This window comes from Ursus americanus, chromosome 26 (genome assembly GCF_024610735.1).
Source record: "Ursus americanus isolate L20-20 chromosome 26, mUrsAme1.1.p, whole genome shotgun sequence".
Taxonomy (NCBI): Eukaryota; Metazoa; Chordata; class Mammalia; order Carnivora; family Ursidae; genus Ursus; species Ursus americanus.
Genome location: NC_142152.1, coordinates 7,023,631 through 7,049,489, shown reverse-complemented (window position 1 = coordinate 7,049,489; position 25,859 = coordinate 7,023,631). Strand labels below are relative to the sequence as shown.

Here is a 25,859-nt window from a genome sequence, read left to right as displayed (position 1 = left end):
GAACTTTGTGAAAGTGCTATGGACACTTATTTTGCATGAGTAATACCAATTTTGCGTATGTATTTTTGTCTTAAACATGATTCACCTAGAATGTTTTTATTTATCTGGTTGGAATTTATATTCATACACCCCAAAATATTATTTTTTAAAGGAACTGGTAAACAGTGGTGGTGAGATTTTGAAAGACATACAAAACCTAATGGAGAAGCTGAAGGAAAGAGATGAAAACATTGAGCGTATCAGCATTTGGCTACAAGGGAATCTTAAAGAGCTGCATTTCCTTATGGAACAGGAATCGAAAACAGACCTCCAGAGTAAGTAACACCTCAAAAGGTTTGGGTAACAAATAATCTCTTCTTATTTTACTGTAGCCAGTAATATAAAAACATTTAAAAAAAACCCAGATAATGTTGTTATCCCGAATAATCCATCCCCAATTAATGCCACATTCACCTAAACGTTGGTTCTCATTTGTGGGGTCGAATGTGGTAATGCAGCAGTGTGGGACAAATCTCCCTTCCACCTGCGTGAGTTTTCTAAATAACCCAATCTTTCTTTCTTTCTGATTTTTTGAAACTGCTATTTTAAACATTTTCTAAATAAGTCTTTTAAAATACTTTCATGCACTTCCTTATCTTCTTAAACAGGAGATATGGAACATCATTTTACCTTTTCTTCTTGAGCTGAGTTTAGTATTAAAGACAGCAACTATTGGGGTGCCTGAGTGGCTCAGTTGTTTGGGCATCTGACTCTTGATTTCAGCGCAGGTCATGGTCTCCAGGTCGGGGGATGGAGCCCCGTGTGGGGCTCTGCCCTGGGCATGGAGCCTGCTTGGGATTATCCCTCTCGCTCAACACCCCCCCCCCCCCACTGCTCGCACGCTCTAGCTCTCTCTCTCTCAAAACCCCAGCAACTATTGCCTTCTCTGAAAATCTAGTCACATTGATGCCTTCTGGGGCTTCTGAGATGTAACACGTCCTACATAACAGGATTGCCTCGTGAGCAAGCAGTCCATCTCCTCGGACGATTGTCAACTCCATCCTCAATTTTTATTCTAATGTCGTGTTAGACATGAGGGTCACAGAACTCTGTCCAGATTCTGGCTGTGGTGGGAAGCGGAGGTCAGCTCGTGCACAGGGACAGCCCAGAGATGCCTGGGGTGGAGTCCCTGGGGAAGGCGGGATGGCGGCGGTAGAAGGGACTGGGAAAAGGGACGAGAATAGAGTGTAGAGGACAGAGTGGTGAAACAAAAATCATATCACCTAGCAACGTTAAGTTTTCATTTTAAAGAATGTCACCATCAGATAAGCAATTCTAAAGGTGAGTTGTAGAAAGTGAAATGAGATTGCAAGTGATAGGATTGAAAACATTCCAGAATTTGGTGAAACGAATGTTTTGAGGGTATTGCTTGACGAAAGAAATAATGTTTTAGTGGCCCATGAAGACTCTTGTGGGTAAACTTTCTTATCAGCCAAAAAGCTGTCTGTGTGGTGCTGCTCAAGCCTGGTGATACGTATCCTGTTACGTGCACAGCGGGTCCCTGGTGGGCCCTGGTCACTTGGCAAAATTGTCTTTGGTAAGTCAGCCTATCCCCAGCAACCGTAGATCAAGCAGAATTTTAAGAGCTAAGTCACCTCAAAGCGTCAGCTGCACTTTTTTCACGTGAGCGAGTCCTCCATTTTTGTCTGAAACCTGATGGGATCTTTTATGTTGGAACAGATTTAAATAGACGGTATCAATAAACTAAGCCCACTGAGTAACTAATACCATATCCCCTTTTTCACATATTTTGAGGACTGTCTTACTGATAGCTATCTGGAAAGTAGAGAATTGCAGTGTAGAAATAAAGACCAGCTAAATGCAAACAAGCTGAGGAATGAAGCTTGGCATAGCAAGACAGTGAGACTCACCATCACTTGCTCTGGGCAGAGATCCAAAGGCAGGCAGGGGATGGAAAACGTTTACTGTGAAAGAAAAGGGAAGGTGGCAGCTGTGCTCTGACTGGAGGTTGTTGGCATGGGGAGGCCGGGGACAGCTAACTAGGAGCCGGATGTCCTATGTGATTAGTAAGCATTTAGCTTTCTCCGGTTGCTCCGTGGTTAGAAGGGTCAAAAAGTAGGGAAGATAGTGGTCCTTGATGATGATATGAATTCTGGGCCATTTGCAGAGTTTGTGGGTCAGAGAACTCCTCAGGCTGTAGTTTTCCCACCCCTGGTCTACTGGGAAAATCACTTATCATACAAATGTATGTAAAATCCCTATAACAAGGGGTTTCTTCGGTCCCTCCGGAAGCGAAACTTCACACCTTCTTGTTGTAGGGATTTTACAGACTGACCAAAAGAACTATGAGGAACCTAATAGGGAAAGAGACCTAGTTAAGGAATGGGGAGAGGTCTCTGAAGGACTAGAAATGGAGCTGAGATCACAAGATTTCTGGCTTCCCTAACTCGTTATTTCTGCTGCTGGAGCACTGGCACTATGTGGGCTTTGAAGGTAGGTGGACCTGGGCTCAGATCTTGGCTCTGCTTCTTTTGTGTTATTTAACCTTTACTCCCCAGTTGCCCTGGTTGTAAAATGTGGTTAACAGCAAGTTATAAAGCATCAGACCCAAATTAGGGACTCATCAGCTTGCTTGAAATCTAGCGACCTCTTGTGGGAGGTGATGGTCAACCTTGGCTCCTTGGATTTCTTGACCATCTCTGAGTCATCTGTAATCTCGCTTTTGGATTTTCCCTGTTGAACGGCTTCTCTCAGGGATGGGACTTCTAGAGAAGCCTTTGACCTCTTCCAGTTCAGTAGCCCTCGCCTGTCCTCTTCTGGACATCATCTGTCACTGCAGGCATGCAGGTCCCGGCCCTCTCCGGGACCACTGCACCAGCTCGTCACCCATGCAGCAGCTTTGAGCCTGGCGCTAGCGCAGACGCTGCAGTTACTAAGTGGAATAGACCGGCCCCTGAACCTCGAAGTGCATGCACTGTGAGAATAAACAAGGAAAGAGCAGATTCAAATCTAAGGGATTCCTTCTAGTGAGTGGCATAAGAGGATAAAGAGAGGAACCGCTAAGTCTTTTTTAGGTGTTGGGAATACATAGGGATGTCTTCCTGAAAGGGCCGTAGACGTGCCCTGGCCAAGGATGGCGATAGCATGGCTGAGTATCTGCTGGGGGTTCCGACTGGCGCGTGTGGAGGGCAGGCTTGTCAGAACTTAAAATGCCAGACTTCACCTGGAAAACGAAGATCGTTACTTTCTGCCTTAACATTGCTTCTTGCAAATAAAAGGTAAACCAGTTAAGTCTGGTGTGTGTTCCTAAATCAAATAGTAACCGAGTACAGATTATTTTTTAAGTATTAAAAATGTTTGTTTTAAAATTCTAAAAGTCCCCAAGTCTTATACCGTATATTATAACTTAGGTTACGGATAATTTGTGTATTAACCAAATATTTTCACCTGATATGTGCACTACATAAGATTTTTTTTTTTTAGGCCAAGGGATATTTTAAAATAAGTATCAAATTTGTATACACTATCACTTATCTTTTTGTTATGGTGATGAAAAGGACTTGATAGTTATAGTTTGATCATTTAATTCTGGAAAAGAAATGCTATTAAAGCAGAATCAAAATTTCAGTAAGAAATAATTTAAGAAATCATTTGCTGAAAAACCGTCAAAAGGTCTCTTGGAAAAATTAAGATCTGAACTAGGAAGAGTTTAGACCATACTCTCAAGCATTAGAATCACCTAGAAGATATTTTGCTCAGCCTGTACCCTAGACCAATGCTGAATCTCTCAGGGCAGAACCCAGGCATGTTTTAGACCTCTCGCCAGGTGGCTCCAATGGGCAGTCACATCTTGCAAACCAACAGTTTTAGACAAATATATAACAAATGTAATTGTTAAATTTATCAACTGACTCAAATCAAAATATTTTGACCTTTAAATTACCTATCCAGCACTGGTTAGCAAAATAATTACCATGCACTATAGCAGTGAAGTTGTAATGCCCTATAAGGACCTAAGTAAAAACTGAACAAAGCTGAGCTAGGACGAGGGCAATTTGTTTATATTTTAACAGATCATTTAGTAACATTAGCAACCACAGCTGCTATGAATTGTTCTGGTCTTGTTCTTAAATATATGCATTTTTAATTTGAAGTATTCCTGAAATTCTTTGAAGAATTACTTGCATGATTTTTCCTCTTGCATACACATCTTCCTGCTAGAAGATCAGAGAAGATAACTGTTAAAATGGCTCCCATATTATACAACGGTGCAATTAATTCTTTGGGAAATTTAGGATTTTAATGCACACTAATAACCACCCAAACTTGTGTGACATACGCAGAATTTTCACATTTTATTTTTACTCCTACAGAAAAGAAGAAACACAGTCATATCAAAAAAGTCCATCCCCCAGTGGCTGAATGTACTATGAAAAACATTAACAAAAACTAACAAAATAACTTCAAGGCTACAACTGCTGTGAATTTAAAAGGCACAAACAAAACTACAAAAAAAGTGAGTGCACTTTCTTTCCTATTTTGCAATGGTCAATGGATGTCTTAAGTTTAACAAACCTGCATAATCCCCACTGAACAGAATCGGTAAATAACTTTCTAAACCATGCAAATGGATAAAATGGTCAGATTATTAGGTTAAGTGCCAAAAAAACCTTATTTTGCTTCCATGGTTCCATATGAATCTCTTAAAGGCATCAGAGCATAAAATTCGCAGCACACCTATCAGTAACTACACACAGGAAAACTATATGTTGTACACATTCTGTATTTAGTTTAAGAAGGCATCAATTGTAAGATGCATCCTAATTCAGAGGTGTCACAATGTGAAAAGTTTCAAGCTCAATAAAATATGGCACTGTATATATAGCCTTCAAAAATGAGACCACAGAGGAAGGGACTATGTGAATACATGTATTTATTCATTTGGGAACGAAATACTCCTCTTACTACTTAATAGTCTGAGTTATTTCCAGAATTAGTGTGGCCAAATACAATTAAATGTCAATTTCTGAGATTTTTTGTAGTTAAGCATTTTATTTCTCTTAACAGAAACAATAATCAGAAGATGTCTTCAACCAAACTACCTATAAACAGAAAACCCATTATATAAATTATAATCAATACTGTATTGGTAAAAATAAATAACAATAAACAACATATTTCATTTTCATGTTTGCTATCAGACCCACAAGGTATGTTTGTCCGTATAATTCATTATACTTGAAGAACTGAAATATAATAGACGTGCACAACTAGGCCAATGCTAAGGATTTCAGATTATACTTGTCTAGGTCTAGAGAAACACGACCTTGCTCTAAAGAATAACTACGCTGTTGCAGGAGGCAAGTGCTTCCTCCCATGCTCGCAGTGGGTCGGGTGCTCAAGCACATAGTGTATTATACTGTGTAACAGACTCCAGCATTTTGTATTTTCCAAGTCTAACCATAAAGTCTGTTAAAACAGGGAAAAAAAAGCGCCAAAAAACCCAATCTTACTTCCATGTTCAACAGAAAAGTATTAATGCATTTTATATTTTTTTTTACTAAGAACGCTTTTTAGGTTTTTTGGCATTTGACATCAGTGTCCATTGGCTCCTTCAGAGAGTATCCGTGAAGGCTCGGTAAATTTCGCGGTGAACAAGTAAAAAAGAGCTGGCGTGGGGACCAAAGCCAAAAGGGGTAGATCCTGCTCGAGTTTGTCCACTCTGGAAATGGAGATTATTCCATAGGCGTGAAGTAACCAGTGGCTGAAGAGAACAATAAGTCTTTTCTTTCTCACCAGAAGGTCATAGCAATTCTATATAATTTTATAAAAGAAAGAAAACAAATTATTGGGCTGAATAAGCTAGATAATGTATTACATTATAATTCAAAATGTATTTTTGTTGGGAAGATGGCAGAATAGGAAGATGCTGAGCTCACCTCAACCCATGGATACACTGAGATAACGCACTCTGAAAAGGACCCAGAGCCTGTCCACAGTGAATGTAGGGAGGAGGCCACATCGAACAGGGTAAGAAGGGACATCACACCAGCAACCCTAGGCACAGGGTCCAGCACTGGGAGAATGAGGCCCCCAATGGGCCTTACTTGAGGGTTTTTTTTTTTTTTTACAATCAATCAGTGGCACTTGGAGAGCCAGAAGATAACAGAGCCAGCAATAATAGGTAAGTGATGAGTCACTAAATTCTACTCCTGAAACCAACATTAAACTAAGAATTTGAAAATAAAGAGCCAGCATAACCACCTAGCAGAGCCACAGCATAGAAGCCGCAGTCTGAAAAGCACCAGGGGTACAGGTGAAAATTTACGAATCTCTGCACGGGAGGGGCAGGGATCTTTAGGAAACGTCTCCAAGAACAAAAGAACTAGGGGCGCCTGGGTGGCTCAGGGCATGATCCCAGCGTTCTGGGATGGAGCCCCACGTCAGGCTCCTCCCCTGGGAGTCTGCCTCTTCCTCTCTCACTCCCCCTGCTTGTATTCCCTCTCTCGCTGGGTGGCTGTCTCTGTCGAATGAATAAATAAAATCTTTAAAAAAAAAAAACTAAAAAAAAAAAACTAGCACATACCCTTTCTCCCCACTCCCTGAACTCCCTGACCTTGATACCCGGACACTTGCAAGAACAGCAGAACACTCCCCACCCAGCTTGCTAGCACCAAGCCCAATCCATGTTCTCTTGCAGATTCACTCAGCAGGGGTCCCTCCAAAGGAGCTCCTGCCCCTACACACCCTGCAGGCAGCACCAGGAGAGATGGCACCACTCCAAAGTGGCTCCTGCCCTGGGGAGAGGGGAAGAGAATCTCACACGCCAGTGTGCCTGCAATGCCAAGAGCCAAACTGCCGATCGGTGCCACGGAAGCCCCAGCAGACAGAAGGCGGTCAGGCATCTGGTCTGACTGCCAATCCTGCCCAACTGCAGGCCCACAGTGGCCTCAGACCCCTTAACAGCACAGAGACCAAGCCCTGCCTGCTGTGGCCTGAGCTGATGGAGGCCACTGCCGCTGACTGGACTGAAGGCCAACAGAGCTCAGCCCCAACAGCAGGGCCCATGTCCACAGGAGACACCCCTGAAGTGCCTGGATCTGGTGAACAGAGGCACTGTGCCACAGGACCTCTTCTTCATAAGGCCACTGCTTTCAAAAGTCACAAGATGTAGCTGACTTTTCTAATACAAAGAAAAAGGACAAAATGAGGAGACAGTCCCAAATGAAACAGAGATAAGCAACATGCCTATTAACTCAAAGTAATGGTCATAAATAAGCAGAGGATCTCAGTGAGTCCTTCAATAAAGATACAAAATATAAAACAGAACAGAATAACAAATGAAAATTACAGGGAATCAACAGATTAGAGGAGGGAGAACAGATCAGTGATCTGGAAGGCTGATGTAATGGAAAGCAGCCAAGCTGAATAGCAAACAAAAACATATGAGACTAGGTTAAGGGAACTCAGTGACACCATCAAGCATAATCATATTCACATAATAGGAATCCTAGAAGGAGAAAAGGGGCAGAAAATTTATTTGAAGAAATAAAAGCTGAAACTTCCCTCATCTGGGGAAGAAAATAGACCTCCAGATGCAGGGAACACAGCACCTAAAACAGCCCAAGACACATCATAATTAAAATGGCAAAAGTAGTGATAGAGATTTTACAAGTAGCAAGAGAAGAAAACAATTACACATAAAGGAAACCCCAATCAGGTGATCTTTCAACAGGCCTGAAGGCAGTGGCACAATATATTCAAAATGCTTAACGAAAATGACCTGTAACCAGAATAATCAGCAAGGCTGTTATGCAGAATTGAAGGAGAGATAAAGAGTTTCCCCAACAAAGTTAAGGGAATTCATGACCACTAAACCAGCCTTATGAGAAATGTTAAAGGGAATTCTTTGAGTGGAAAAACACCCATAATGAGGAGTAGGAAAACTGTGAAAGGAAAAAATGTCACAGGCAAATGAAAACATGTAATAAAAGATTAACCACATATAAAACCAGTATGGAGATTAAAGCGCAAAAACAGTAAAATCAATTATAAAAGTCAAGGGACTCACAAAAGGATGTAGAGTATGGCATCATATACATAAAAGATGGCGGGGGCGGCAGGTAAAAATTTAGTGCGTTCAGAATAGGTTCAAACTAACGTGACCCACAACTTTAATAGACTGCTATACACATTAGGAAGTTATATATGAATGTAATAGTAACCACAAATCAAAAGCCTATAATGCACAAATAGAAAGGAATCCAAGCATAACACTAAAGGCATCAAACCACAAGGGAAGAGAAAGAGTAGAGAACTACAAAAATAACAGTAAAACAAGTAACAATGGCAATAAGTACATACCAATTACTTTGAATATACATGGACTAAATGCTACAATCGAAAGACGCAGGGTGCTGAGTGAATTAAAAAACAAAACCCATCTAAGTGCTGCCTTTAACAGACCTACTTCAGACCTAAACACACATGCAAGATTGAAAGTGAAGGAACAGAAAAACATTATGCAAACAGAAGTTAAAAGAAAGCTGGGTTGGCAATACTTATATTGGACAAAATAGACTTTAAAACAAAGACCGTACCAAGAGACAAAAAGGACACTGGATACTATATAAAGGGAACCATCCAACAAGAGGATAGAACAATTATAAATACCTGTGCACCCAAAAAGGGAGCACCTAAATACATAAAGCAACTATTAACATACAGGAAAAAACTGACAGTAATACAATTAATACAATTGTTGGGGACTTCCAATACTCCACTTACATCAATGGATACATTATCCAGACAAATCAACAAGGAAACAATGGCTGTGAATGACGCATCAGACCAGAGGGACCTAAAAGATATATTCAAACAGTCCATCCAAATACAGTGGATTACACATTCAAGTGCACGTGGGATCTTTTCCAGAATGGATCATGTTAGGCCACAAAATAATCTCAAAAAGATCAAAATCATATCATGCATCTTTTCCAACCACAAAGGTATGAAACTAGAAATCACAAGAAAAAGTCTAGAAAGAACACAAACACATGGAGGCTAAATAACATTTTACTAAATCAAAAAATACAAGAAACAAATGAAAACTACAATGGTTCAAATCTTTGGGATGTAGCAAGAGCTGTTCTAAGAGGGAAGATTATAGCAATAGAGGCCTACCTCAAGAAATAAGAAACATCTCAAACGACTTAACCTTACCCAAAGGAGCTAGAAAAAGAACAAAGCCCAAAACCAGAAGGAAGAAAATAATAAAGATTGGAGCAGATGTAAATGAAACAGAGACAAAAAGAAAAAAAAAAAGATCAGTGAAACCAGGAGCTGGCTCTCTGAAGATCAACAAAATTGATAAACCCCTAGCCAGACTCAGCAAGAAAAAAAGGTCTCAAATAAATAAAACTAGAAAAGGAGGAGAAATAATTGGCACCACAGAAATACAAAGGATGTTAAGAGAATATTATGAAAAATTACATGCTAATAAACTGGATAACTTTAAAGAAATGGATACATTCCTAGAAGCATATAACCTCTCAAAAGTGAATCAGGAAGAAACAGAAAACTTGAACAGACCAATTACTATCAATGGAATGGAATCAGTAATCAAAGCACTCCCAACAAGATGAAGTCCAAGACCAGATGGCATCACAGGTGATTCTACCAAACATTTAAAAAAGAATTAATACCCATCCTTCTCAAACTATTCCAAAAAATAGAAACGGAAGGAAGGCTTCCAAATTTACTCTATGAAGCCAGCATTACCCTGATAAAAAAAAAAAACCCAGATAAAGACACCACACACACACACACACACACAAAAGGAAACTACAGGCCATTATCTCTGATGAACACAGATGCAAAAATCCTCAACAAAATGTTGGTACACCAAATGGAGCAATACACTAAAAAAAAATTATTCTCCACAATCAGGTGAGTTTTATTCCAGGCTGCACGGTGGTTCAATATTTGCAAATCAATCAACATGATACATCACATTAATGAGAAAAGGATAAAAACCATAGCATCATCTAAACAGATGCAGAAAAGGCATCTGACAAAGCACAACGCCTGCTTGTGATAAAACCTCTCAACAAAGTGGGTCTAGAGGGAAGATACCCCAACACAGTAAAGGCCATATATGAAAACCCCACGGCTAACATCTTACAAAAATGGTGAAAAACCAAGAGCTTTTCCTCTAAGATCAGGACAGGACAAGGACGTTCACTCTTACCACTTTAATTCAACAGAATACTGTAAGTTCTAGCCACAGAAATGAGACAATGAAAAAATAAAAGACATTCAAACTGGTAAGGGAGAAGTAAAACTTTCACTATTTGCAGATGACATGATACTACACATAGAAAACCCTAAAGACTCCACCAAAAAACTACTAGAACTGACAAATGAATTCAATAAAGTCACACAATACAAAATTAATGAACAGAAGTCTGTTGAATTCCTATACACTAATAAAAAAGTAGAATGAGAAATTAAACAATCCTATTTACATTGTACAAAAATAATAAAACATCTAGGAATAAACTTAACCAAGGAAGCGAAAGACACGTACTCTAAAAATTACAAAACACTGATGAAAGAAACTGAAGGTGACGCAAATGGAAATTCCATGCTCATGAATTGGAAGACCCAAGTGTTAAAATGTTTATACTATCCAAAGAAATCTACAGATTTAATGAATCCCTATCAAAATAACAACAACATTTTTTACAGAACTAGAATAATCATAAAATTTGTTTGGAACCACAAAAAATTCTAAAAATACAAAGCAATCTTGAGAAAGAAAAACGAAGCTGGCGTTTTGATAATCCCAGGTTTCAAGATACACTACAAAGCTGTAGTAATCAAAACAGTACAGTACTGGCACAGAAAGAGACACAGATCAAGGGAACAGAACAGAAAGCCCTGAGATAAACCCATGCACAGATGGCAAATTAGGACAAGGGAGGCAAAAGCATATACAATGGGGAAAAGACAGTCTCTTCAATAAATAGTGCTGGGAAAACTGCACACCCGAATGCAAAACAATGAAACTGGACCACTTTCTTACCCCATACACAAAAATAAAATGGATTAAAGACCTACATGTGAGACCTGAAACCATAAAATTCCTAAAACAAAATAGGCAATAATTTGACACTGGCTAGATAGGGCTTCTCAGGCGTGGGAAACAGAGGCAAAAACAAAGTATTGGGACTATACTAAAATAAAAAGCTGTTACGCAGTGAAGGAAACCAACAAAACAAAAAGGCAACCTAATGAAGGGGAGAAGATATTTACAAGTGATATATCTGATAAGGGGTTGATATAGATATATATTAATAGATATGGATATAGATATATATTTATCTCCTATAACTTCTACAACTCAAACCCAAGAATAATCTAATTTAAAAAAATGGGCAGGGGAGGAAAAAAGATGGCGGAGGAGTAGGGGACCCCTTTTTCCGCTGGTCCCCAGTCGAGCTGGATACGTACTGGACCATCCTGAAAACCCACGGAAATCAGCCTGAGATGTAGGTAGATACATCTGGATCTCTACAAACGAACATCTCCAGCGCTGAGTATTGAGGTACAAAGTGGGGAGCCGGGAATCCGCAAACAGATATCGGAAAATAAACGGAAAGGGGGAGGGAGCCGCCCCGTCGGGCACCAGGAAGCAGAAGCCACCTGCACGGGGGAGCCGGCTGAGCTCACGGACCTGCACCTGCGAGAGAGCAGACTGAGACCGTGAGCCCGGGAATGCGCGCGACCAGACTGAAAATCGGAACTCTGGAGCGCTCACTGAACTGGACTAAAACCGGGAGCTCGGGAGCGCGTGTGCATCCACACTGACAACCGGAGCTCTGGAGCACACAGTCGAACTAGACTGAAACCAAGATCTCAGGGGCGCGGGCGTGAACTGACTGAAAACCGGAGCTCTGGAGCACTCACTGGAACCGGACTGATAGCAGGAGCTCGGGAGCATGCGACCAGCCGGCGCTCCGGAACGCGCGCGAATCACACTGAAACAGGGAGCTCGGGAGCACGCGTGGGAACCGAGGGCGGCTGGCAGTGTTAGAAACACAAAGGACAGAGACCTGCTGGCTCTGGAAGTGAGGGCTGGGACTCTGGGTGTGGGGCGCACATCCCGGGACGCTGCAGGGTTGAGCAGCACCAACAGAAACAGAGTTAAGGTGGCCAGGAGAGCTCAGTGGAGAGCAGACTGCGACCTCTCTGTTCTAAGAGGCTACGATACGGCCACTGTTGCTCTGACTCTCAGAAGAGTCACAGAAAACCGCCAGGGAAAGCCGCCAGAGAACAAAAGCCCGGAAATACCAGCTCACATTATGCCCATCCCCATCCCCCCTCCCAGGGGACACGGAGACTCTACCCAAACAGGGTTGCCTGAGTATCAGCGCGGCAGGCCCCTACCCCAGAAGGCAGGCTGAAAAATCAAGAAGCCCACATCGCTAAGGTACCTATAAAACACAGGCACACTGCCTGGGTCCTGGTCAATAATTTGGGCTCTGGGGAACCCCGCAACCTCTCCTCATCAGAATGAGGAGGAGGAAAAATCCCCCAAGCAAAGAAAAGATAATGAGTCTGTGGCCTCTGCCACAGAACTGATGGATATGGATATAACCAAATTGTCAGAAATGGAGTTCAGAGTAACAATGGTCAAGATGATATGTAGGCTTGAAAATAATATTAACGAAAATATTAACGAGAATATAGATCTCTAAGGGTGGAAATGAGAGTGAATCTGGCAGAAATTAAGGATGCTATGAATCAAATGCAGTTTAAGCTGGATGCTCTAACGGCCAGGGTAAATGAGGCAGAAGAACGAATTAATGAATTGGAGGATGGGATGGTAGAAGAGAAAGTTAAAACAGAAACGTGGCTCAAAAAAATCCAATCTCAAGAATGTAGATTAAGGGAGATTACTGATTCAATGAAACGTTCCAATGTTAGAATCATCGGCTTCCCCGAGGGGGAGGAGAAAGAGAGAAGTCTAGAAGAGATATTTAAACAAATTGTGAAAACTTTCCTAATCTGGCAAAGGAAACAAGCATTCGTATCCAAGAGGCAGAGAGGACCCATCCCAAGGTCAACCACGGCAAACCTACACATCACATCACATCATAGTGCAATTCGCAAATATGAGATCCAAGGATACAGTATTGAAAGTGGCCTGGGCGAATTGATTTCTCACGTACGGAGGTAAAAATATCAGAATAACATCAGACCTGTCTACAGAGACATGGCAGGCTAGGAAAGGTTGGCAGCATATTTTCAAAGCTCTATCCAAGAAGAACATGCAGCCAAGGATCCTTTATCTAGCAAGGCTGTCATTCAGAATTGATGGAGAGATAAGGACCTTCCAGGATGGGCAGAAACTGACCAAATTCGTAACCACCAAACCAGCCCTACAGGAGATATTAAGGGGGGGTTCTATAAAAGTAAAAAGGCCCCAAGAGTGATAGAGAACAGAAATTTACAATCTATAGAAACAAAGACTTCACAGGCAACATGACATCATTAAAATCATCTCTCTCAATAATCGATCTCACTGTGAATGGCCTAAATGCTCCCATAAAATGCCACAGGGTTGCAGATTGGATAAAAAGACATGACCCATCCATTTGCTGTCTACAAGAGACTCATCTTGAACCTAAAGATACATCCAGACTGAAAGTGAAAGGATGGAAAACAATTTTTCATGCCAACGGACCTCAAAGAAAGCTGGGGTAGCAATTCTCAGACAGATTACATTTTAAACTAAAAATTGTAGTTAGAGATACAGAAGGACACTATATTATTCTTAAAGGATGTATCCAACAAGTGGGTATGACAATTATAAATATCTATGCCCCCAACAGGGGAGCAGCTAGATACACAAGCCAACTCTTAACCAGAATAAAGAGACATATAGATAATAATCCATTAATAGTAGGAGACCTCAACACTCCGCTATCAGCAATAGACAGATCACCTAAGCAGAAAATCAACAAAGAAACAAGAGCTTTGAATGACATACTAGACCAGATGGACCTCATAGATATATACAGAACACTACACCCCAGAACAACAGAATACTCATTCTTTTCGAATGCACATGGAACTTTCTCCAGAACAGACCATATATTGGGTCACAAAAACAGGTCTCAACCGATACCAAAAGGCTGAGATTATTCCCTGCATATTCTCAGACCACAATGCTTTGAAACTGGAACTCAATCACAAGGAAAAATTTGGAAGAAACTCAAACACTTGAAAAAACTAAGAAACTAAGAACCATCCTGCTCAAGAATGATTGGGTAAACCAGGAAATCAAATATCAATTTAAACAATTTATGGAGACCAAAGAGAATGAAAACACAACGGTCCAAAACCTATGGGACACTGCAAAGGCAGTCCTAGGGGGAAAATACATAGCCATACAGGCCTCCCTCAAAAGAACAGAAAAATCTAAAATGCAGTTTTTATATTCTCACCTCAAGAAGCTGGAGCTGGAACAGAAGAGGCCTAACCCACGCACGAGAAGGCAGTTGATCAAGATGAGAGCAGAGATCAATGAATTAGAAACCAGGAGCACAGTAGACCAGATCAACAGAACTAGAAGCTGGTTCTTAGAAAGAATAAATAAGATCAATAAGCCACTGGCCAGACTTATTCAAAAGAACAGAGAAAGGACCCAAATTAATAAAATTATGAATGAAAGGGGAGAGATCACGACCAACACCAATGAAATAGGAAGGATCATTAGAAACTTTTATCAACAGCTTTATGCCAATAAATTAAACAACCTGGATGAAATGGATGCCTTCCTGGAAACCTATAAACTACCACAACCAAGACTGAAACAGGAAGAAACTGATTAAACAGACTGATTAATTATGAAGAGATTGAAGCAGTGATCAAAAACCTCCCAAAAAAACAAGAGTCCAGGGCCTGACGGATTCCCCAGGGAATTCTACCAAACATTCAAAGAAGAAACAATACCTATTCTCCTGAAGCTGTTTCAAAAAATAGAAACAGAAGGAAAACTACCAAACTCATTCTGTGAGGCCAGTATTACCTTGATCCCCAAACCAGGCAAAGACCCCACCAAAAAGGAGAAATATAGACCAATATCCCTGATGAATATGGATGCCAAAATTCTCAACAAGATCCTAGCTAATAGGATCCAACAGTACATTAAAAGGATTATCCATCATGACCAAGTGGGATTCATCCCTGGGGTGCAACAGTGGTTCAACATTCGCAAATCGATCAGCGTGATAGATCATATCAACAAGAAAAGAGTCAAGAACCATGTGATCTGCTCAGTTGATGCAGAAAAAGCATTTGACAAAACACAGCATCCTTTCCTGATTAAAACACTTCAGAGTGTAGGGATAGAGGGTACATTCCTCAATTTCATAAAAACCATCTATGAAAAGCCTACAGCAAATATCATTCTCAACGGGGAAAAGCTGAAAGCCTTTCCCTTAAGATCAGGAACACGACAATGATGCCCACTCTCGCCATTATTATTCAACACAGTACTAGAAGTCCTTACAACAGCAATCAGACAACAGAAAGGGATAAAAGGTATTCAAATCGGCAAAGAAGAAGTCAAACTGTCTCTCTTTGCAGGTGACATGATACTTTATATGGAAAACCCAAAAGACTCCACCCCCAAACTACTAGAACTTATAGAGCAATTCAGTAATGTGGCGGGATACAAAATCAATGCTCAGAAATCAGTTGCATTTCTATACACAAACAATGAGACTGAAGAAAGAAATTAGGGAATTCATTCCATTTACAATAGCACCAAAAATCGTATGTTATCTCGGAATTAACTTAACCAGAGACGTAAAGGACCTATATTCTAGAAACTATAAATCACTCTTGAAAGACATTGAAGAAGACACAAAAAGATGGAAAAATATTCCATGCTCATGGATTGGAAGAATAAACATAGTTAAAATATGCTACCCAGAGCAATCTACACTTTCAATGCCATCCCGATCAAAATACCAATGACATTTTTCAAAGAACTGGAACAAACAATCCTAAAATTTGTGTAGAACCAGAAAAGGCCCGAATCTCCAAGGAACTGTTGAAAAGGAAAAACAAAGCTGGGGGCATCACGTTGCCGGATTTCAAGCTATACCACAAAGCTGTGATCACAAAGACAGCATGGTACTGTCACAAAAACAGACACATAGACCAATGGAACAGAATAGAGAACCCAGAAATGGACCCTCAGCTCTTTGGGCAACTAATCTTTGACAAAGCAGGAAAAAACATCCAGTGGAAAAAAGACAGTCTCTTCAACTAATGGTGCTGGGAAAATTGGACAGCTACATGCAAAAAAATGAAACTTGACCACTCTCTCACACCATACACAAAGATAAACTCCAAACGGATGAAAGACCTCGATGTGAGACAGGAATCCATCAAAATCCTAGAGGAGAATATAGGCTCCAACCTCTCTGACATCAGCCACAGCAACTTCTTTCATGACACATATCCAAAGGCAAGAGAAACAAAGGAAAAAATGAACTTTTGGGCTTCATCAAGATAAAAAGCTTCTGCACAGCCAAGGAAACAGTCAAAATAACTAAGAGGCAGCCCATGGAATGGGAGAAGATATTTGCAAATGACACTACAGATAAAAGATTAGTATCCAAGATCTACAAAGAACTTCTCAAACTCAATACATGTGAAACAAATAATCAAATCAAAAAATGGGCAGAAGATATGAACAGACACTTTTCCAATAATGACATACAAATGGCTAACAGACACATGAAAAAATGTTCAAAATCATTAGCCATCAGGGAAATTCAAATCCAAACCACATTGAGATACCACCTTACGCCAGTTAGAATGGCAAAAATTGACAAGGCAGGAAACAACAAATGTTGGAGAGGTTGTGGAGAAAGGGGATCCCTCTTACATTGTTGGTGGGAATGCAAGTTGGTACAGCCACTTTGGAGAACAGTGTGAAGGTCCCTTAAAATGTTAAAAATTGAGCTACCCTATGATCCAGCAATTGCACTACTGGGTATTTAACCCAAAGATACAGATGTAGTGAAGAGAAGGGCCATATGCACCCCAATGTTCATAGCAGCATTGTCCAAAATAGCTAAATTGTAGAAGGAGCTGAGATGCCCTTCAACATATGACTGGATTAAGAAGATGTGGTCCATATACACAATGGAATATTACTCAGCCATCAAAAAGAACTATTTCACAACATTTGCAGCAACATGGACGGAACTGGAGGAGATAATGCTAAGTGAAATAAGTCAAGCAGAGAAAGACAATTATCATATGGTTTCACTCATTTATGGAACATAAGAAGTAGGAAGATCGGTAGGAGAAGAAAGGGAAGAAGGAAGAGGGGGTAAACAGAAGGGGGAATGAACCATGAGAGACTGTGGACTCTGGGAAACAAACTGAGGGCTTCAGAGGGGCGGGGGGTGGGGGACTGGGATAGGCCAGTGATGGGTATTAAGGAGGGCACGTATTGCATGGTGCACTGGGTGTTATACACAAGTAATGAAACATGGAACACTACATGAAAAACTAATGATGTACTGTATGGTGACTAACATAACATAATAAAAAATTATTATTAAAAAAAAAATGGGCAGAGGACTTGGGCAATTTTCCCAAAAAAGACATCCAGATGGCCAACAGACACAGGAAAAGATGGTCAATATCACTATTCATCAGGAAAATCCAAATCGAGACTACAATGAGATACCATCTTATGCCTGTCAGCATGGCTAAAATCAAGAACACAAGAAACACATGCTGGCGAGGCTGTGGCAAAAAAGGACCCTCGTGCACTAGGAATTCCAACTGCTTCAGCCACTGTGGAAAACAGTATGGAGGTTCTTCAAAAAAATTAAAAACAGAATTACCACATTCCACTACTGGGTATTTACCCAAAGGAAACCCTAATCTGAAAAGATACGTGCACTCCCCTCTTTATTGCAGCATTATTTACATAGCCAAGATATGGAAGCAACCCATGTATCCATGGATCGATGAATGGATAAAGGTGTGGTACACATAAACAATGGGATATTACTCAGCCATAAAAAAGGATGAGATCTTGCCATTTGCAACAACATGGATGGACCTAGAGGGTAAAGTGCTAAGTGAAGTCAGTCAGACAAATACCATATGATTTCACTCATATGTGGAATTTAAGAAACAAATGATAAAAAGGGACTAAAACAAAATAAAAAAGACTCAAACAGAACAAACTGGTGGTTACCAGAGGGGAGATGGGTGAGGAAAGGGGATGAAGAGTACACATGTCATGATGAGCACTGAGTAATGTATAGAATTGCTGGATGATTATACTGTACACCTGAAACTAATATAACACCCTATGTTAATAATTCAATAAAAATAAAATGTTTCCACACAATAACCACAGAATCACACAATGTTTGACCTAAAAAGGACCTAAGAAATCACAGTCTAGCCACTACACTTCATAGATGAGGAAACCGAGGCTTCTGACAGCCATAATAAGCACTCAGGGGCAGCACCAAAAAAGGAGCCCATGTCTCTAAATTCTAGTCCACACCATCATTCAACCCTGGAAACACTATAGTTTCTTCCGAGAGAGATGAACTAGAAGAGGCCTCCACAAGACACGCCTTCCTCCTGCCCTGATCCACTGGAGCTGAGCCTTAGAGGTAGAAAGTAGGAGGTACACCCAACTTGCTCAATCTCTAGTATTCTTGGAGTCTGCCGCCTGGATAATTAGAAGGGAGCAGAAATGACTTGTGAACAGTCTGATTTCCTTTTAATCTTTAAACAGCTCTCTAATATGTAGAAATCGGAGGGAATAGGTTATTATAAAGGTAGTATCTAAAGGTGCTAATAAACATACTAAAATGTAAGCTGCAGTAGGTTACGGACTCTCTCTTACTAAATGACTCATCGACTCACTTAGAACTAGATTATCTTTCCCTGATTCAGGTCCCTATTTCTGATTCATTATAGAGTGCTAACTGAAGTACATGAACATTTTATATAGGAGAGATTCCTGGAGCAGAGATATAAGTTTCAAGCTAATTTAACTATTCATAGTAGTGACAGATAATAAACAAAAATTCAAAAACCTCATTTTATTAAAATAACCAATCATTTCCTCCCTCAAGTCTTTCCTTAGAGTAGATAAAAGTGACAAAATGAATTTGCTTATCTTCTTTAAACATACTGTATTGTTGATTAAAGATTACGAAGGAGAAACGGAAATAGTATACAAATGAAAAAATCTGAATCGCCATAAAAATATTCTGTCTAGCTCCTCTACTACTATTTTACCTGAAAGTCATTCCCTCTCATTCTTTCACTAATGTAAAAGAAAAAGGAGTAACAGCAATGACTCCAAAATAGGTCACAACTTACTTTCTCTGGGTTGAACTTTTTTATGAAAGAACAATGAGAAAGCACACATCTTATCAACAGTAGTATGTACCTGACTGTGCCAAGGCACTAGGTTAGCAAGCTACACTTCTATTCCTTTCAAGTTCAAGGAATAACTCAAAAAGTTTTAACAGTGGCCTTCCACTGAAATACTATAAAGAGGCACAAAATGGAGATCTCAAAACAGGAACAGTATCAAAACTAATATGACTATGACATTATTCCCAAATCACCAAAATATTAGAGCGCTAAAGTAAAAACATCCATAATCAAGAAAATAAAACTGGGAACAAAATACAGAAGAGTACAAAATGTATATAATTACTGATGACTGTCCGTGTTGCCATTGTAAAAGTGTAAAATCAGTCCTATATACGATAAAGCATTTCATGTTTCCTTCAAAAAAGTATTAACAACCTTCAACATTTCAATAATTAAACATTTTCTATGTGGGTAAATTATGTGAAATGACTGTTTTTTCTCCAACATGCTGGATAGTTGAGCCTACTACTTCACTAATTTCCCAAGCAAATATAGTCCAATATACAACCTTTCATAAACTTAAGCTAAAAGCTACTGAGTGCCAACAATTACCAAGGATTACTAAATCAGTTGTACCATATCGTATCATATGTACTATTCTCCTGTTCAGTTGTTAAATCTATCTAAAACAAACAAAACCTTTAACAAAGGAAAAAAAAGATTTCCTACCTCTATTTCAGAAGCTGACATGTACACAGCCAGAGTAACCAAAGATAATACCAATATAATGTACGGGAAAGCATAATCTGAAAAACAAACATTGGTATTATATTGAAAATTAAATTTTCTGAATAAACCATCAAAAAACTTCAGTATAACAGTATATAAAACAGTATAATTCTCCCCATAGGTGAAAACTTTCTCAACCAGTCCTATGAGAGACTTAAATCCTAATGCCCTAAGGGAGGGGTCAGCAAACTTTCTCTAAAGGGCCAGATAGTAAAGATTTTTGGCTTTGGCAGCCATATGGTCACTGTTTCAATCACCCAAGTCCCCGTTGTAGTGGGATACAGCCAGACAATAAATAAAGGAATGGGTGTGGCTATGTTCCAATAAATAAAACTTTAGGGATAATAAAATGCAAATTTCACATAATTTTCACATGTTAAGAATTAATTACTACTATTCTCTTATTTTTTTCTACTGTTTAAAATTGTAAAACTATTGTTGGCCCAGCTTTGAAGACCCTACCTTAAGGCATCCATCGAATGTAAAGAATTAACTTCTGTCTATGCATCTAGAATACTAGTATGTACCAAACTTGGGAGAATTGAGAAAGTAATTACTCAAATAATTTTGTTTTGTGGTCCAGATGGAGGATGTTGGTTGAGAAAAGCTATACAGTTTTAATTACTCTTTAGAAAAGTTCATGCATCAATAAACTTCAAAGGACAAATGGATCATTCAGTGTTCTTTATGTCAAAATTCTAGATATTTCAACTTCAAGCAAAATTTTTCCTTATAAAATACTATCTTAAAATGTTTTCAATTTATAGCACACTAAAACAAATGAACAAATTGAGAATAAAGTCTTGAATTATTTTTCATATCATTATTTTAAAACAACTTCAATTTATGAAACCACTAATCATTCTACATTGCAATGGAACCCATCTGAACAATCACAAATGTTAATTCAGAAAGCAGAAGCCAGAAACTCTGACTTATCTATACAGGCCCAATTCCAACTTACTAAATAACTGAATGCCTTGTTTGACATTTAGAAAAACCTTTTATTTCATAGACACCGATTAGGTCCTCAACCAACCATTCAAAAAAAAAAAAATCCTCTTTAAAATTTATGAAAAACAATGTTGCTAATGATACCTATTTAAGACTGAGTAGTAAAAAACCATCTAAGTTAAAAAAAGAGAGCAAGGAAGTTTCTAACAAGGCCCAAACTTATGGGTAGAAGAGGGTGGTCTTGGGCTCAGGCATGGTTCTTACTCTAGGGTGTATAACAATTTGAGATTTGGAGCTACTAGGCCTAGGGGTAAGGCCTGAGAATCTGCATTTTAGTTCCCCTTAGTGGTTTGGATCACACTTAAAAACAGGCTTCAATAATTCCAAGCAGGTAAAATTTGTCACAGACCTCTTCCGAATAACTCATGTCCCCCTCCCTAGACCCAGATATCTTAAGCTACCAGAAGCCACTTGCTGCTCTACTTGGCTCAGACATCTATATTTCCTTGTTATGAACAGAATGTTTGTGTCCCCTAAAATTCTGCTGAAATCCTAACTCGCAACGTGACGGTATTTGGAGGTGGGGTCTTCGGGAGGTGATCAGGACACGAGGGCAGCGCCCTTGTGAATGAAATTAGCGCCCTTACATAAGAGAGCCCCCCGCCACTTCTGCCACATGAGGACACAGTGGGCTCTTATCCAGACACCAAATCTGCTGCCTTGCTCTTAGACTTTCCATTCTCCAGGACTGTGAGAAAAAAATTTCTGTTGTTCGCAAGCCACCTCATCTGTGGTACTGCTACGGCAGTCTGAAATGACTAGGACACCCCTACAAACCAAAATTATCTATTTTCTTTTTTTTCAATATCAAAAAATTACAAGTTGGTATGATAACCTCTGTGACTAACCTCAGCAGACCGCATAAATTTATATTTAGTGCAAATGAACACTAACTCCTTGATCCTCACACTGAATGTGTTTTGAGCAGACGCTTGTTAACGAAACGATCTGATGTTCAGTACGGGACAAAGCATTTTTCGACATAGGCAGCTACAGTATGCGAAGCAACGGGGTCTGGCAGTCTCCCTGGGTTAACTTCCACAGCTTTTTCCCCTCAAGAAGTTCTACACAATAGCACCACCTGTAGTCTAGGACGCAGGGTGCGGGCTGACCATTCCTGAATCTTTCCAGCCTAGACAGCTCTCCTAAGCACCAGACTGGTATAAATAATTACCTGTACTCTTGTGAATATCCTATGAACAGCTAAAACCGGATTCACTGGTCATCAACCTGTTTTATTTGCTGCTTCTAATATTTCCTTCTGTTACTCCATTCACCAGTTACTAAGTCAGAAAACTACTCTATCATATTCTCCTCCTATTCCCTCACCCCTATGTTTAATCAGTTCCCCAGTTTAGTTTATCCTATCTTCAAAATACTCTCCATTCCCAGTGTTTCTCTGCTTTAGGCCAGAGAGTCAGACTTGGCTAGCTGCACTAACCTCTTAACTGATCCCCCAGGTCCTCTTCCCCTGCCAATCCATCTTCCACACTGCTATCAATGAGTTCTCTTTCCAAAATGCAAACCTAGCTGTGTCACTCTTCTGCCTAAAATCCTTAAGGAGTAGGTCTCTATTCCCTAGAGCAAGAATAGAGCTACAGAGGCCAGCCAGGCAGGTAGTAACAGAAGTGGGCCAAACCTAAGAAAATAGGGAATGTTAGGGGTTAGAAGGAGCTATACATTTTCAAATACTATGCAGGCCAACCGAAACAAAATATCTGAAAACTAGAATATGAGGGATAACAGACCTCTGACTAGTCTCCAATTTACTCTTCCCTTGGCCTCATCTTCACAAGCCCCATCCTCCACCAGAACCAAATTCATTACCAAGCTACATAATGATGCCAGTCTTGCCTAGTTCCCCAGTAGGCTTCACATAAAAGATGGCATCTAACATCTCTGCAACATTCAATGTCACCTATTCAAGTAAGTACTATACCACATTCTCTCAGCTACTTATAGCTTTCCTGCTAGTATGTCAGTTCTTTAACACCAACTTTTTCTTATTCTTCTTTTGAGTCACAATTCAGTCTAAACAGTTGCTGAATAAATGAATGGCTATATTAAAATAAAGAATATACTAAGGATTCGTTTACTGTACCTAAATGGCTTTAATAAAAGAACTCAAACACTGAAGACATAACTTAATGATAAATATGTTAGTATATATTATCAAGAGTAATTTCCATATATTATATGCAAAAACAAGTTCTTTTTTTAATTTATACTCAGGTTTTTAAAATATTCCTAATTAGGTTAAAAGCTTCAGATACAAAGTATTCTTTAAATAGAAATCAGCTTTGGTTAGTTTGAGAATATCTATTCCATTCCAAGAAGCCCATTTTTTATTTTTTTTATAAGACTGATTATGTTTTAGCAAAAATACGTATTTTCAAGGATTAAACAAACCATTTTAAAGAAAAAGATCCAAAATTATACTTAGAGAAAATACTGTTTATCACACATAAAAATAAATATATTTCATTGACTTGACCCATGAAACTTACATAAAAGGCCTCCGCCAACTGCCTGAAGCACAGTTAAAATTGGGAAGAAGTAAAGTGCAGCATAAATACTTTTAAATCGATCAGACTTTCCTAACCCACAGGCAATCTTCTTTACCAGAAGGGGTCGGAGCAGCATCATCAATACCAAGCAGAATGCGTAATAGATAAATACAATGGTGTATCTGTAAAATAAAACCAGGAACCATAGCACTGAAAATATGTTTTAAAATATCTATTACTGATCAACTTAAAACCAAAGATGCTAAAAAAGATTTTAAAAGTGTATTAAGTCAGCCTAGTAACTCATAAGGTTTTAGTAATGTAAACATTTTTATAGTAAGTTTCTAATACCAGAAGTTTGCGTGCTTTTCCATGTCTCATCTAATCAAGTTCCCCTCAAAACTACAATTAGCAGTAAAGTATCCTGGTATTTTTCAATTTGTAAGGAACTAGGCTATATATACCAACAGAGAAAATAGCCTCCATTAGTCAATGTCATAGTGTTCCAAAGCTTCTGACAATTTTATGCCATTCCTTTTTGTTGACTCACAAAAGAAAAAAATTTCTATAACTTTTGGTAGTCCTGGAGCTTTTTTTTTTCTTAAGTTTTTTTTTTTTTTTTTTTTTAGTAATCTCTATGTCCAACCTGGGGCTTGAACTCACAACCCAGAAATCAAGAGTTGCGTGCTCTTCTGACTGAGCCAGCCAGGTACCCTGGGTAGTCCTGCCGCTTTCTGAAAAGTTTAGCCCCCGTCTGGCCATATAGTTACATTTAAATGGCTATGTAAAGTAAATAATATGTATAAACCCAATGCTGATACCATAAAATCTTCTCATAATTTTCAAAAACCACTGTTCTGTATGATTAATAAAACAAGGCACACAGGCCACTGCACAGTGACTACTGGTAAAGATGCTGAGGAAAAAAATATCTACTTAATTCAAAGATGGTGAACATATCCTGAAAAATGAAGTTGTGTGAGGATGTGGCTGTTATGGCTACAGAATGAGGGTGGAGAGCACCTATTTGCCTAATCTTAGTATTTGTCGACTCTCCTACTATATGCTTTAAAGATAATATAAAGAACACTATATATGTGACCAGCAGTAAATGAGTCTGATTTTGTTTCAAATAAGATGGTTATATATGATATCTGATTCCCTTTTTAAGCTCTCTAAATAGGACCAGGTTAAGTTCTGCAGGCTCTTGGGTAGTATGAGAAGAGAATAATCTAAGCTGAGAGTTATAGCTCTATGAAACCAACCAGAATGCATTATCAGTCTTTTATATATAGTCTTGTATGTAAGTTATATGTATATATAGAGACAGAGACGGCATATATACAGGAAATAATTTACAGGGCTTAATGGTAGGCAAGTGGAAAGATATTCATATCTCTGTATCTGGAACCTTATTTTTTTAAATTATCTTTTTACATACGTGCATCTGTTTTTCACACTTAGTACTCTTAGGAACCTGCACAAAAAGGACTATTTTCTTAAGCATATTATGTAATGGTAACTTGCTGTAACTACGAGAATGTAAATACCAGCCTCTTATATTACACCTTTACCAAGAAAAACACATGAAAATGAAACGAGGAAAAATTCTAAAAACAAAGTAATCTGGGATAGTATCATACAGAGTCTTATGGATTTGGTATTTTTAAAACAAAACATTCTTATGGAAATTATAAACATTTGTTTTGGAAAAAAGCAAAAAAAACATTAACCCAAGCACTCTAATTACAATGCTAGCTACTATTTTATTCAGTGCTTCCTATACGTAAGGCACTGCACCTGGTATCTGGTATGTGCAGACTTATTTAATCCACACAATCACCTTATAAGGTACCGTTACTCCCATTTTTACCAACGGGAAAATGGAGGTTATGAGAGGCTCTTAACATGATCACGTTACTACAGCAGCTCAGGATTCAAACCAGAGCCTGTTTTTAGCTCTAAAGCCCATACTCTCCTCTATGTCAGATATTGCTTCTCTGTTGCACATCATAAAGGTTTTCCTTGTAACTCCCTTTTAAAGAAACAGATACTGCTCATTTTAGAAATGCTTACACACACTTCAACACCAGCACAAAA

The 25,859-nt window shown here is 39.2% G+C and overlaps 2 protein-coding genes across 4 annotated transcripts in view; one reads left to right on the top strand and one right to left on the bottom strand.

The window, feature by feature from the left end:
- CCDC175 (coiled-coil domain containing 175) overlaps positions 1-2,980 on the top strand; it is a 74,011-nt gene extending 71,031 nt beyond the window's left edge. Inside the window, exons 19-21 of the mRNA XM_045810365.2 lie at positions 152-314; positions 1,070-1,226; positions 2,755-2,980. Of these exons, the coding sequence (XP_045666321.2) occupies positions 152-314; positions 1,070-1,226; positions 2,755-2,980 (546 nt within the window). The remainder of the gene's footprint in view (positions 1-151; positions 315-1,069; positions 1,227-2,754) is intronic.
- A 1,356-nt stretch (positions 2,981-4,336) lies between these two features.
- JKAMP (JNK1/MAPK8 associated membrane protein) overlaps positions 4,337-25,859 on the bottom strand; it is a 32,528-nt gene continuing 11,005 nt past the window's right edge. For all 3 annotated transcript variants that reach the window (XM_045810340.2, XM_045810341.2, XM_045810342.2), the window contains exons 5-7: positions 23,760-23,941; positions 20,179-20,255; positions 4,337-5,814 (exon numbers count right to left, since the gene is read on the bottom strand). In XM_045810340.2, coding sequence (XP_045666296.1) covers positions 5,596-5,814; positions 20,179-20,255; positions 23,760-23,941 — 478 coding nt within the window. In that variant the 3' untranslated portion in view covers positions 4,337-5,595. The remainder of the gene's footprint in view (positions 5,815-20,178; positions 20,256-23,759; positions 23,942-25,859) is intronic.